The sequence below is a fragment of the Trichosurus vulpecula genome, chromosome 4 (genome assembly GCF_011100635.1).
Source record: "Trichosurus vulpecula isolate mTriVul1 chromosome 4, mTriVul1.pri, whole genome shotgun sequence".
NCBI classification, from domain to species: Eukaryota; Metazoa; Chordata; class Mammalia; order Diprotodontia; family Phalangeridae; genus Trichosurus; species Trichosurus vulpecula.
The window spans coordinates 59,253,351-59,267,913 of NC_050576.1; the positions used below are offsets into that span (position 1 = coordinate 59,253,351).

Consider the following 14,563-nt stretch of genomic DNA (forward strand, 5'->3'; position numbering starts at 1 on the left):
TACTACATATGCACATATTGTACGTTTGTATTTGCAGAACTTTGTGTAGTTTTATTATTTCATTCTTATAAATGCATCCCATAGGACCTGCCAGCCATTCAAATGCTTAACAAAAAGAAAGGAAATACTAGTCAAGTTTGTTGAAATGCTCTTGAATCTTTAAACGGATTTGTGACTCCACCATTCACTTAAAAATCATTTTCTTTTTTTGCAAAATTAGGGTTGGTAGTGTGGAAGGAGTGGATTGGTTGTAAAGGAAATCACAATTTGGATTTCACTGACAATGTGGGGAGGACTCCAAACATCATAGCTACTGTAGAATACAGGAACTATGCATGCAAAATACTAGACTTAAAGTTATTCTGAATAAATAATTATTGGAAGGAGGAAGGTAGATGAAACCATTGGCAGTTCATGTTATACTTTGCTTCAGCACCTAGGACAGTTCTATGCAGACTGGGCTCCATCACAGTTTAGAACATATTCCCACAACATTCCCACTTGCCCCCTTTGTAAACATTCCTTTCATTCCAATGAACATGTTGACCATTTGATTATCAATTTAAATGCATAGGTATAAATACTGTAACAACTCCTCCCCCTTTTTGTCCCTTTCCCCACCCCACCACCACCCAACTTTCAACCCCATTTCACAACACCCTCTGATCAGTCATCAGGACTGTATGTCTTACAAACACCTGGTATGGATGTTTTCCATTTCCACTTCTAATGGTTGGGAAGCAGCATTTGCCACAGGCACTGATTAATCGTGTTTTCATTCCTTGTGTCTCACTGCAAAGGATTCAGTTCAGTTGTTCAGGTAAAGGAAGCCTCCTTAATCAGCCCTGAACTATGGCTACCCACAGGATACATCACAGGAAGTCCATGAGATTACTCAATAAGGAGGGACTTCCCAGGGAATATGATTCCTCTGCCTGGAGAGCAACCCCATTTTTTACTAGTGGCTGCAAAGGCAGGCAAACCCGAGAGGTCTGCTTTGGCTCAGAATATCAGTTTTGTTCACACTATGCCCTGACAGCATCATTACACTCCTTGGCTGTGTGTCCCAGACACACAATCAGATTCTATTTAGGAGGTATCACAACCAGAGGCTGTCCTCGCTTGGGTCTCCACATGAGGACTTGGGCATCATTGGCATTAGGCTTCACTAGTGCATTGGGGGGAATGGGTTCCATTCGATTCAGGATCTTAGGCTGTTCCTGCTGAGTCCTGCCCACCAGCCGGGCTCGGTGCCCCAGAAGCTGCAGGGGATCCACCTCAATGTCCACTCTCATCCTCCACTTGATGGTCTGTAGGATAATCTTCTCTTTTGTGGTTGTGTTCATGGCCACGAGCCAGGTAGTAAAGCTTTGGTCCCTCTTGATCCTCGTCAGCAGTGGAACATTACTGTCACTCACAGGGACAGCCCACGTCACACTGGGGTAGAAATTGTCATTCATACTGACTGAGAACCTGGAGATCTTGTTGGTGGGGCCGACCAAGGTCACAGTTTCGGTAGTGTTCCCATACCAAGGATAGCTCACCCCATCTGAGTCACTGATGGCTTTTACTCTGCCTTCCCTCAAATCTGGCAGTTCCCAGCTTGACCTAGGAAAGCAGAAGAGATGTACAAGAAAAGAAGAGGCTGGGTTAATTCCACAAAGGGTAGAGAGGTGCCCCTGTCTTATTAACATGACCCCACAGAGCAACATAGGAAATCTGGCAGAAGAAAGAATTGGTTAAAAAAAGTACATTGTCCTTGTGTAGAGTCAAATTAAAATCCCCATACATTTCAGTAATGGCATTCTCGATCGGGAACAATTGGTTCAAAGAGGTGGGCATCACTAACTTGCAGCTGTGAAGGCTACAGATGTGTCAATCAATAGTGACAGTGGAATGGCACCCATGAAAAGAACCATCAAGTCAAAAAGAAGAGGAAGACAAGTTACTCTAACTGGGGTTTATAGGTCAGAGTCTGTAAGGATGAAGGAATATTGAGGATTATAGTAAAATATTACTATATAATATAGTATTGGAATAACTGCCCAAGCAATAGGATTGTTCAAGGCACATAAGTTCTGGCTAGCTACCAGTTTAGCCAAGACAAAATTAAGGAACAGCTAGAATGAGGAGACAACTCTCACCTTTCAGTAACTATTTTGATTTTTAGAAGAGTAGCACTTCAAATGGATACCCTCCAACATACTGTTCCCCCAGTTCAGTTGTTTTCAGTCATATCCAACTTTTCATGAACCCATTTGGGGTTTTCTTTGGAAAGATACTGGAGTGAATTGCCATTTCTTTCTCCAGCTCATTTTATAGATGAGGAAACTGAGGAAGACAGACTTAAGTGATTCGCCCAGGGTCAAACAGCTAGTACGTGTCTAAGACTGTAATTGAATTCAGGTTTTCCTGACTCCAGGCCCAGCACTCTATCTACTGTGCCACTTAGCTGCCCCACTGCTCCTCCATTTGCCTTCAAATCCACCCCTGGTGTTTATCTGCTTAGTTTCGAATGCTTATCCTTCTGGGATCTCCTTCCTTCTGGCCTTTCATGGTGTGAAAAGTGGCTCCTGGAGGTGATTTAGCCTTCCTGTCCTACACTACCCAGCCTCATGTCCACTCCTCATGGAAGAAAGACAAAGTATATGCCATAATTTCGGGCCATACACTTCCCCACAGTTTGCCCTTTCTGTTTTTCCTCAAGAGGGGATGGAAGAGGAGATGTAAAAGAGGTTGTTATGGCTTCAGGATGACCTTCCAGCTGACCCTTAAGGCCAGTCACAGGTAACTTGTGAAGTAGACCTTGACTTCATTCTTTCTTTCTCCATCCCTAGGGCTACTAACATCTATAATCAACAAAACATCTTAAGAGGATTCTCCATTCACCTCCTGTCAGAGATAAGGCCTGATACAGTCTGATCCACTTTTGATGAAAACCTTTGTGGGCACACACATTATAAAATATAGTTGTATTGCAAAACCTGTACTGCCAGCACCACCTCTGGAACCCTTACCTTCAGGCTGAAGATATTGAGTCAGGGTAGAAAGCCATCTTCCCCTGGGGGTGGGGCAGGGAATCTTTGACAGCTACTGAGTGACCGCCCTGCACAATTTAAGGGTGAATGTTGGATGCCAGGGGGACAAACTGAGGCCACGGCAACATGTGTTTTCTCTCTTCTCTCATTCTGATGTCTTTCTGTAATAACTATATATCATCATCATGCATCATTGTTGGCAATAGCACCCCAAGTACAAAGTGACCTCACTTGTAGACTTACTGAGATACTTTACTTGAAACATTATTTCAGATCAGTGTCGTTGGGTGGTTTCCAGACAATGCTATGGCCCTCTTGCCAAAAAACAAAATGAAATAAAAGATAGAAGTGCTTGTTTGAATAGAATCTAATTGTACATAGATCAGAGGCTGGTCATAGATCCAACCAGTCTTTTTTCATAAGATGACAAAAAAGGAGACAAAGACTAAGCTTTTTTGGGCCAAGCAGAGGAAAATGGTTGAATTCCTTAGGCATTTAGCCACAAAATTACTTTGACAGATCTTCATTTGGGCTAGGGAAATTAGATCTGGGAGGCATATGGATTTTTCTAGGTTTGATGGCAAAAATTTGTAGCAAAACCCTGTTCTCTCATTGGGAATCACCTGTTGCCCCCTAAATTCTCCTGGACATAGTATGGCTTTGGGGAATATCTTTTTGATTTGTGTACTGTTGGACTCAAATGGATAGATTTATCCTTTTTGATTTCTCTGGTAGATTTGTCCCTGGAAGGATTAGAGAGCTCACTAGCACTTGGTATGCAGTGCCTCGCACAGAGTAGGTGTTTTTGAAAAAAACTTTATTGAATTGAATTACAGAGTTTTCTGCTTATAAGGTCATCTACTATTTTCCTGTAATAAAGCCAAATGGTAAGAGCCTTGGACCAGTCAAGGACCTTGGGCAAGTGGCTTTATTTCACTGGGCCTCAGATTTCCCAAATACAAATGACGAGTAAGCAAATGATAAAGATACAGATAATAATACAAATACAAAACACCTCAGATTTCCCTAATACAGATGATAAGAAAGCAAATGATAAAGGTAGAGATGATAATACAAATGTATAACAAATAAGCAGATGGGGTTATGCGATATATATAACAAAAATATGTGCTAATGGTGAGGGAACACAAGAATAACATTGGTATAAGAGAAATCTATTGGGGAGAGAAGCTTGGACTTTCAGTCAAGAAATTTTGGTTGAAATGACACTGTTGACTGTCATTTCCTGAGCTCTTGAGCTACTTCCTTGCACAATTATTGCCAACAAATTTAATTTACTTGCTGTGTGACCAAGGGGAGAGCCGTTAACCTCTCTGAGTCTCCTTTTCCTCATCTGTAAAATGAACATACCAAATCCCTGCACTACCTCTACTACACTGGGTCCTTTGTGAGAAAAGCATTTAAGAAGCTTTAAAATATTATGCCAATACAAGCTGTCATCATATAAATGGTGCTAACAAATGGCAGTGGCAATGAAAACAAAAATGATTCTTTTTCATAATCATGGCAGAACCTTCATATCCAAATGATGCCATTCGGAGTGGTCACATACCTACTCGACAAGGTTTGGAACTGCTCTTGTGAAACTGCTCTTAGGAAGCAAAGTGGTACAATGTCAGGCTGCACCTGGAGTCACGAAGACCTGAGCACAAATCTGGCCTCAGACACTTGTTCAGTGTGGGATCCTGGGCAAGCCACTTAATATCTGCTTGTTTCAGCTTCCTCAATCTGGAAAATGTTTTTTAAAAGCCCTACCTGCAGGGGTCGTTGTGAAGAACAAATGAGATCATATTTCCAAAGTGCTTTATCAACCTTAAAGTGCTCTATAAAAGCTAGTTATTATTATCATTATGAAATGTGCTCAATGATGACACATCTTCATCATTTGAATATGGGTTTGATTTTTGGAAACATTGAAAACCTACTTGGAAGTAGGTCTGGTGAATAAAATGTTTACAACAAATGTTATCATTTTCTATCAAAAGCCAAGTGTACTAGAGTAACCTTATTTCTATTTTGGATGGGGTTATGAAGCTGGAGATAAAGATATTTTGGACTTAAGCAAAACATTTGATAAAGTATCTCTTGTTATTTTCATGGAAAGGATGAAAAGATATGAGTTGGATGATAGTAAAATTAAGATTCAGAAGGAGGTGAATGGTTTTACTCAAAGGATATATGCAGATATAAACTCTTAAGGATATATTTTATAGTAATTTATTATATATTAAATATAATTGAGATACAATCCTCAATCTTCAAAATTAATAAAATGTTGATACATTTTAAAATTTTGCATCCAAAGCATTTTCAAGGTCATTTTGCTGCCTACATTTATACGCATAGCTTGCCTGCAAGACTCTTTTATTGATTCTTCCTTTTAAAAAAAATTATAAAAAAAATATGACCCCTTTTTTATTGTCTGAAAATAGTTTGCTCTGGTTTTTTTATCCTTTCATTTATTTGTCATCGAAAAGAGTAGTTTGCCTAAAAGGGTACACTGATTGTACCAAAATGTTTATAATTCTTTGTGAAACTGTAGTTTATTATCCACTTGAATCTGAAAGTTATTGTTATGAAATGTGATCTGCATTTTTGAAACTTATACTTTTGAAGCTTGGTAACGAATTTGCTTTTGAAATTTATTTTGCCAGTTGATTTTGGTTCCATGTCAACTTGGAAGGAAGTCTCCAGTGAACGGCTCCCGGGATCTGTATTTGGGTTTGCATTGTTGAATATTTTTTATCAATGACTTAAATTAAGTCACAGCCAAGGTCTTTATCAAATCTGCAGATGGCACAAAGCTAGGCAGGATAGCTAAAACACTGGATTATGGAGTTTGTATCCAAAAAGATCTTGACGAGTTAATCTAGTAAGATGAAATCCAATAAAAGGAAATTTAATAGAATGAATATAAAAGTTTATGTTTAGATTTAGTAAATAAATTTCACAAGTAGTAGATGAAGGGAAACATGATTAGACAGCAGTTTGTATTTCATAAAGGTTAGGAGAAGGGATAGCAAATTGCAACCTCAGTATGAGTCAAACATACTCTGGCATATATAGGCATATGTGTGTGTGTGTGCGTGTGTGTGTGTATGGCAGCTAGGTGGCACAGTGTATAGAGTGTTGGCCCTGGAGTCAGGAGGACCTGAGTTCAAATCTAGCCTCAGATACTTACTAGTTGTATGATCCTGGGAAAGTCACTTAGCCCTGTTTGCCTCAGTTTCCTTATTTGTAAAATAAGCTGGAGAAGGAAATGGCAAACTACTCTGGTATCTTTGACAAGAAAATCCCAATCTCAGAGAGTTGGACTCAAATGAAACAACTGAAAAACAACAAAATATATGTACATACACAGTCAAAAAAGCAAATGTAATCTTAGCTTTAAAGGAAAGGCATACTATTTAGAACAAGGAAAGTAATAGTCCCACTGTACTCTGCCCTAGTCAAACAACATCTAGAATACGTTTAGTTCGGGGCACCATATTTAGGAATATTATAATGATGCTAGGTCTCAAGCTCATGCCATATGAGGGTCATATGGAAGTGCTGAATAAATTGAGTCTAATAAACTTTACCATTTTACATCAAAAGCCCAGTGTACAAGATTAACCTTGTTTCCACTTTGGATGGGACTATGAAAATTGGTATATAATTACTCCTTAATGGCAGGGATTGCCTTTTGCCTTTTTTTGTAACCTCAGTACTTAGCACAATGCCTGGCACATAGTAGATACTAAATAAATTGATTATTGATTGATTGATCAGTTGAAGGCCCTGGGAGTATGTAATTTATTGTGAGCAAGGGAGTGAGGGAGGATCATGATGTAGATGATAGCTATCTTGAAATTCTCCTCTATGGAAGAAGGAGAAGACTTGTCTATTTTGCCTAGAGGTGTTTTGGTAAATGTTTAATAACCTGATCTCTATAATAGGTATGTAAGACACATTTTTAAGGGAGCAGACCAAGATGGCGGCTGGTAAGGAGGCACTTGCCTAAAGCTTTCACCCAGGACCCTCCAAAAACCTATAAAAATGGCTCTGAACAAATTCTAGAACTGCAGAACCCGCAAAAAAGCAGAGGGAAGCAGGGCTCCAGCCCAGGACAGCCTGGATGGTCACCGGGTAAGGTCTATCGCACCGTGCTGGGAGCAGAGTGGAGCACAGCCCAGTGTGGGCTGCGCCTGGACCAACCAGACCGGGAGCCAGGCAGAACAGGCCTTAGCACCCTGAATCAGTGAGCTGTGGCAGTTACCAGACTTCTCAACCCACAAATGCCAAAGACAACAGAGAAGGTTAGTGGGAAAAATTGTGGGGACAGAGTGGAAAGAGTTCACGGTTGGCCACCACCCCGGAGGCAGCAGAGGTGGTGCAGCTCCAGAACTACAGCTGCAGTTGCTTCTGGTCCCAGGCCCACCTGGTGGGAGGAATTAAGTGGTGGATCAGAGCTAGATTGCAGAGTCTGTTTAGATCTGAGTCATGGTCCGGACTGGCGGTTCTTGGGGGAAGTGGAGCGCTGTTGTGGCAGAGCTTGCTGTGTAGAAATAGCTCTGAAAACAACAGCACAGTTCTTCAAGCTTGGGACAAAGTACTCTATAATCTACAACCAGTCATACCCCGATGAAAAACTCAAGGGTCAAGTAGTTGGCTAGGAACATGAACAGGCAGTGAAAACGGACTCAGATTCAGACTCAGATTTTAGAATCTTTGGATTGGAAGGCCAAAACACACAGCCAGAAGAAATCAACAGAGTCAAAGAGCCTACATCAAAAGCCTCCAAGAAAAACACAAACTGGTCTCAGGCCATGGAAGAGCTTAAAAAGGATTTGGAAAAGCAAGTTAGAGAAGTAGAGGAAAAATTGGGAAAAGAAATGAGAGGGATGCAAGAAAACCATGAAAAACAAGTCAATGACTTGCTAAAGGAGACCCCAAAAATACTGAAGAAAACAACACTTTAAAAAATAGACTAACTCAAATGGCAAAAGAGCTCCAAAAAGCCAATGAGGAGAAGAATGCCTTGAAAGGCAGAATTATCCAAATGGAAAAGGAGGTCCAAAAGACCACTGAAGAAAATACTACCTTAAAAATGAGATTGGAGCAAGTGGAAGCTAGTGACTTGATGAGAAATCAAGATATTATAAAACAGAACCAAAGGAATGAAAAAAATGGAAGACAATGTCAAATATCTCATTGTTTTTCCACTGACCTGGAAAATAGATCCAGGAGAGATAATTTAAAAATTATTGGACTACTTGAAAGCCATGATCAAAAAAAGAGCCGAGATATCATCTTTCAAGAAATTATCAAGGAGAACTGCCCTGATATTCTAGAGCCAGAGGGTAAAATAGAAATGGAAAGAATCCAATGATTGCCTCCTGAACAAGATCCCAAAAAGAAAACTCCTAGGAATATTGTTGCCAAATTCCAGAGCTCCCACATCAAGGAGAAAATACTGCAAGCAGCCAGAAAGAAACAATTTGAATATTGTGGAAACACAATCAGGATAATACAGGATCTAGCAGCTTCTACATTAAGGGATCAAAGGGCTTGGAATATGATATTCTGGAGGTCAATGGAGCTAGGATTAAAACCAAGAATCACCTACCCAGCAAAAATGAGTATAATACTCCAACGCAAAATATGGATTTTCAATAAAATAGAGGACTTTCAAGCTTTCTCAGTGAAAAGACCAGAACTGAATAGAAATCAAGAGAAGCATGAAAAGGTAAACAAGAAAGAGAAATCATAAGGGACTTACTATAGTTGAACTATTTTGTTTACATTCCTACATGGAAAGACGACGTGTATAATTCATGAGACCTTGGTATTAGGGTAGCTGAAGGGAATATAAGGGACAGGGTCAAGGGAGAAAATTGAATAAAGGGGGATAGGCTAGGAAGGAGTAAAATATAGTCAGTCTTTCACAACATGAGTATTGTGGAAGGGTTTTGCAAAATGATACACATGTGGCCTATGTTGAATTGCTTGCCTTCTTAGGGAGGGTAGGTGGGGAGGGAAGAGGGGAGAGAATTTGGAACTCAAAGTTTTAAAAGCAGATGTTCAAAAAAAAAGTTTTTGCATGCAACTAGGAAATAAGATACACAGGCAACGGGGCATAGAAATCTGTCTTGCCCTACAAGAAAGTAAGGGAAAAGGGGATGCGATGCAGGGAGTGGAGTGACAGAAGGGAGTGGTGACTGGGGAATGGGGCAATCAGATTATATGCCATCTGGGAGTGGGGGAGATAGTAGAAATGGGGAGAAAATTTGTAATTCAAACTCTTGTGGAAAAAAAAAGAATGCACAGAAAAAAGAAACATTTTTAAGTTTAATCTGCACTAGTAACATTTTCTCCATCACTTTCCTAAGTTTACGCAAAGTGTTTTACTGACTAGTAAAACAATAAATCAAGTATTTGCTGATTTTTGAGGTGTAAACTCATGCTGAAAATTTAACAAATCAGCCCACTGGCCAAGCTGGTGAACTGGCTCCAACATACCCTTTGTTGACCCCAAAGGACAAAATGAGGTTCAGTGGGTGGAAGTTACAAAGAGAGGAATTTAGTCTTGAGAACAGGAAAAACTTCCTAACAATTAGAGTTCTCCAAAAGTAGAATATAACAGGCTGCCTTAAGAGATCTCTTGATACATTTAAAAGGAAAGGCTGGATGACCACTTGTTGAATGTGCTGTCCTAGAGCTCTTCATTGAGTATGAGTTGGACAAGAAAACCTCTGAGATACCTTCTAACTCTGAGATTCTGTAATTCTGTTTTTGTGTCACGGGACTAATTTTGTTGGTTGACTTGTGAACTGGTTCTAGAGGTAATTTAAAAGAGGAGTTCAGCAAGTGTTTTGAAAAATGTCAGTGGTATGGGGATAAATGTTTGGTTTTCCAAGTTAACTACGTTGCAGGGATAAGTTGTGGTATGTTTGGAAATAAACCAAAGCCAATTTTATTTACCTATAACCATACCTCATACTTCAGGGTATGACTCTTCCTGTAGTATACAAAATGACAAAGCGCTTTTTTGCCATGTTCTTTTCTTTCCTTCTCTTCTCTTTCTTTCCTTTTCTTCCCTTGCCCTCCCTCTATTCCTGCCCTCCTTCTCCAAGTGTTTACTATGTACATAGCACTGAATCCTTATGGGATATGTGAAACAGTTCCAGATTTCTTGTAGCTCACAATATGGCTGTAGAGACTCATAAAAAACAGTTACATAGTACGAGACAGTCTGGAATTCTGTGATAACCTAAGTGGTACTTGTAGATTTGCTTATGAGTTGGGGGAAGGTAAGGTTCTATGTGGAGGAAAGTTCATGAAGGATATAGAAGTCTCACTTAGACTTATGGGTAATGTTTATTAAATACTTATTAGTACGTATGAAGACTTGGGATACAGAGACAAGAATGAAGACAGTTTTGCCCCTCAAGATGCTTACCTATTCCCAGGTTAGTACAAAAAAAGTAATTTCAGGAGGAAGAGAGTGTTCACACCTGATGGGATCAGAGAAGGCTTCATTTCAGAGGCAGAGCCTTAGTTGAGCTTTGAGTTTGAAGATAAAGATTTTGAAATATGCAGACGAAGAGGAAGTGCATTCCAGGCATAGAATGGAGGAGGGTTGTACAAAGGCAGAAAAGAAAGACTGAATATTGAGCTTGGGGAATAGCTAGTGCTACCATTTGTCTGAAATGTACTTTGTGTGGAGAGAAATAATGTAACATTATTTAATACTAGTTTGGGAAGGTAGGCTTGGACTAGATTGTAGAAGGGCTTAATAGTCAGTCTGAGAAGATTGTAGTTTTATCCCAGAAGAGAGAGCCATTGATGATTTTTTGAGATGGAGAATTATATGATCAGTCTCATGTCTTACAAAGACTATTTAGGCATCTGTGTAAAGGATGCCATTGACAGGGGAGAAACTAAAACCAGGGGAACTAGTTGGAAGGCTATTGTGATAATGCAGGCAAGAGGTAAAAAGGACCTGAACTAGTGTGGTGCCCATGTGTGTGGGAAAAAGTGGTTAGCTGTGAGGAGTGCGCATGTAAAATTGATAGGATTTGGTAATCGACTATTTTTATAAGGGTGTGGAGAGAGGTGGAAAGAGAGATAGCTGAAGGGAGGTGGGGAAAGAGAAAAGAAGGGAGGGGAGGAAGAGATAGAGAGACAGAGACAGAAGAGCCAGAGACAGAGAGACACAGAGAGATACAGACAGAGATGGAAAGAGACAGAACCATTATTCTGAACTTATAAACCTGGGGCAGAGAGGAAAAATGTGGAAGAGATACAATTCTCTTTCCACAAAGTGGAGAGACACAAGATGAATCCAGTTTTGGACAGGTTGAATTTGAGATGGCTCTGGGACATCATAGAGATGATAACTAAACACCTGTAAGTTGAAGAGTTTACCAAGGGAGTATAAAGAGAGAAGAGCAGAGGCCTCAGGATGGAACCTTGAGGCACACCCATGCTTAGGGTGAAGGGACTGGATGACGAATCAGCAAAGGGGACAGAAAAAGAGATGCATATAGGGAAGAGGAGAACCAGGAAAGAGACATCTGTGTTAAGGGAGCCAAAGAAAAAGAGAGAGTCTGGGGGAGTCAGGTGATCAAGAGGGTCAGAAGCTATAGAAAGATCAAGAAGATGAGGATGAATATTGTGGATGGAGGAAGTGACACAATGATCAGTGTCACCCAGAGGGAGCTGGTGTCCTCATGGCTGTCCTGAAGGGTTTACAAAGAACAGAGAAGGCTAGTTTCCCAAGTAGTTGTTGGTGTTGACATTAAACTTTTGTTTATATGGATAGTATTGGCTGGTCTCTTCCACTGCTTGGGCTCTTCCATCTTCTAATCCCTTCCTCAAAGATCTGAGAAGCTAACTACTGGAACTTCAAACTGGTGGTTGCAGAAACTGTACAGTGAGATACAGAACTGGTGAATGAGCTGACTTTTTGTAGAAAGTGGGGGAGGGATGTAGAGCATAGAGCCCCAAGCTCTTGGGAAACTGGAGACTTGTGGGATGAAATTATTTTAGCATGACTGATCTGTTATCTTTATCTGACAGTTGACTGGTAGATAATTAAATGTGGCACCTTGGTGACTGTCACAGACGGGTTACTGCAGGGATGCTGAATGTACCAGGTAAAGTGCAGGGCAAAGGAACTCTGGCCAATCATCAACCTGGCCCTTGCCTCATTCCCCAAAGACAAGGGACAATTCTGCAGTTTGCTCATGGAATTCATCTGAAATCAGCTAGGCTGGGGAATATCCCAACATACCTGCTTGGAATTGAGGAAGTGGGGTCTGGGAGTGATAGTAGGTACCTGTAATCACTTGCATTTTGTTTGAGATTTAACAGACTGGTAGGGGCAGCTAGGGGGCACGGTGAATAGAGCACAGGGCCTGGAGTCAGGAAGACCCAGGTTTAAATCTGGCCTCAGACTATTACTAGCTCTGTGACTCTGGGCAAGTCACTTAACCCTGTTTGCTTCAGTTTCTTCATCTCTAAAATGAGGTGGAGAAGGAAATATCAAACTCCTCCTGTATCTTTGCCAAGAAAATCTCAAATGGGGTCATGAAGAGTCAGACACAACTCAAACAACTGAACAACAACACAACAAATTGGCATTGGAAATGTTGCTGAATTTGGAACTCGAGGACCTGGATTTGAATTCTGTCTCTGACATTTGGTATCTATGTGACCTTGGGTGAATCAGTTTTTGGGCCTCAGTTTCCTCATCTGTATGATGAAGGGGTATAATGAGATGGCCTTTAAGGTTCCTTATAGCACTGAAACTAATATCCAATGATTCCACTGTATTTCAAGAACAAAGTAGAAAATGAGTGGGTAGTCGATACTCCTCAGAGGACAGAGTCAGGGTGAGAGAGGGGAGCCCTCAGAGAGTGATGGGGGAATACAGAAAGTAAAAGGATGGTATGGGGAGCTGGGTTGGGGCTGAGGAAGAGGAACAAGAAGTGAGGGTGGGAAAGGAGTAAGTGAAGTTCATTCTCCGTTTTCGTGTTTGAGTCACAGAACCTCCTGCCTGAGGCCAGGCACTCAGCCTACTCACATGCAGTTTCCCAGCCTCAGTGCTGGCTCTCATCCCAATTTTCAGATATTTTGTTCCATTATTACACAGTCAGTTTTTCTTTAAGTAGGCTTTTATTCATCTCTACTGTTTATGCCAGATTCTGAGAAGCCTTAACTACTGTCAACCCGCCTCCACTTTTTCCCTCCAGTCCATTGCCTTTTGCCTTTTGGACAGAGTTCGCTTTTGGCTAAACAGTGAGGTGAATACTTTCTTTGTAGGTTTTTTTCCCTGTAGAAGAGGAAAGATCATATCTAATATTCTTTAAAGGAGCTTCTGCAGTAGGAGGGAGAGGATGGGGGTGGGGCTCTGTATCATGTTTTAAGTTATGGGATTTGTTGTGGGGGGTGGGTCTAACACTCATACTAGGCTTTATCTGATTTTCCCTACCCCTAATCTGAAAGCATTTGAGGGAAATTCCCATAATCTTCAAAATTTGGGGGTTATGAAACTTGGCACCCCCCTCAATGGCTAGGATGATTCTCCATGGTCATTGTTCATTTAGTGGCCTCATTGTCTGAGACCATACCCAGTCTTCTCAGTCGTGTCAAAGATGGCTATATCTACTTCTAACTTCTTGAAGAGATCCCAGAATCTCTGACCTTGAAGAAGGCTCAGAGGCCATTGAATGCAGCTGCTGTTGGCACAGAAATCCTTCCTAAAATGCATCCAACCAGTAGACATCCATTCTGTTAGTGAAGGCCTGAACCAAGGGGGACCTGAAGGTTCTGGAAACAGTCCATTGCACTTGTGGGCAGCTCCAATTTTTAGGAATTCTTACCTCACATCTGGCTGAATCATTCCACCCATCCTGTTTTAGTTCTGCCTTCTGGGGGCATAAAGAACAAGGCTAATCCCTCTTCAAATATTTGAAAACAATTATAATGCCTGCTCTGCCTTTCTATATTTTTCTTTTCTAGGCTAGCCAACTTCAGTTCTTTTAACTGAATCTTATATGCCATGGTACCCAGTATCCTCACTATCTTAAGTTGCTCAATGTTGGATGGTATTCCAGTATTCTTCCTAAAATAAGTTGCCCCCATTGAATACAGCACTCCAGCTGTGGTCAGACCAGGGTAGAGTCCAGCAGACACTGAAAATGAAGAAGGCCTTGGATAACAATGTCACTGATGTGGCCTTAAAAGAATCTCAAATCTTTAGTCATAGCAAAGTGAGCATATAAATTGATGAAATGCAAATTGTCATTGCCTGAGGATATCAATAAACCCATCAAATAAGGGGAAATGTGGCATAGTGAAGAGATGAATGGATTTGATTAGAGAAACTTGGGCTGCTACCTAGAGGAAACTTGAGTTTGAACACTAGCTCTGCATTTACTAGCTATGTGACCTTAGTTAAGTCGTTCAATACTGCTGGGCCTTAGTTTTTCTCATCTGTAAAGTGGGGTCCTGGTGTA

The 14,563-nt window shown here is 40.8% G+C and overlaps 1 protein-coding gene across 1 annotated transcript in view; it reads right to left on the reverse strand.

Annotated features, from left to right (window-relative positions):
• Nucleotides 1-1,055: 1,055 nt before the first annotated feature.
• Nucleotides 1,056-14,563, reverse strand: part of FAM78B (family with sequence similarity 78 member B) — a 118,451-nt gene continuing 104,943 nt past the window's right edge. Inside the window, exon 2 of the mRNA XM_036757964.1 lies at nt 1,056-1,608. Within this exon, the coding sequence (XP_036613859.1) occupies nt 1,086-1,608 (523 nt within the window). The 3' untranslated portion in view covers nt 1,056-1,085. The remainder of the gene's footprint in view (nt 1,609-14,563) is intronic.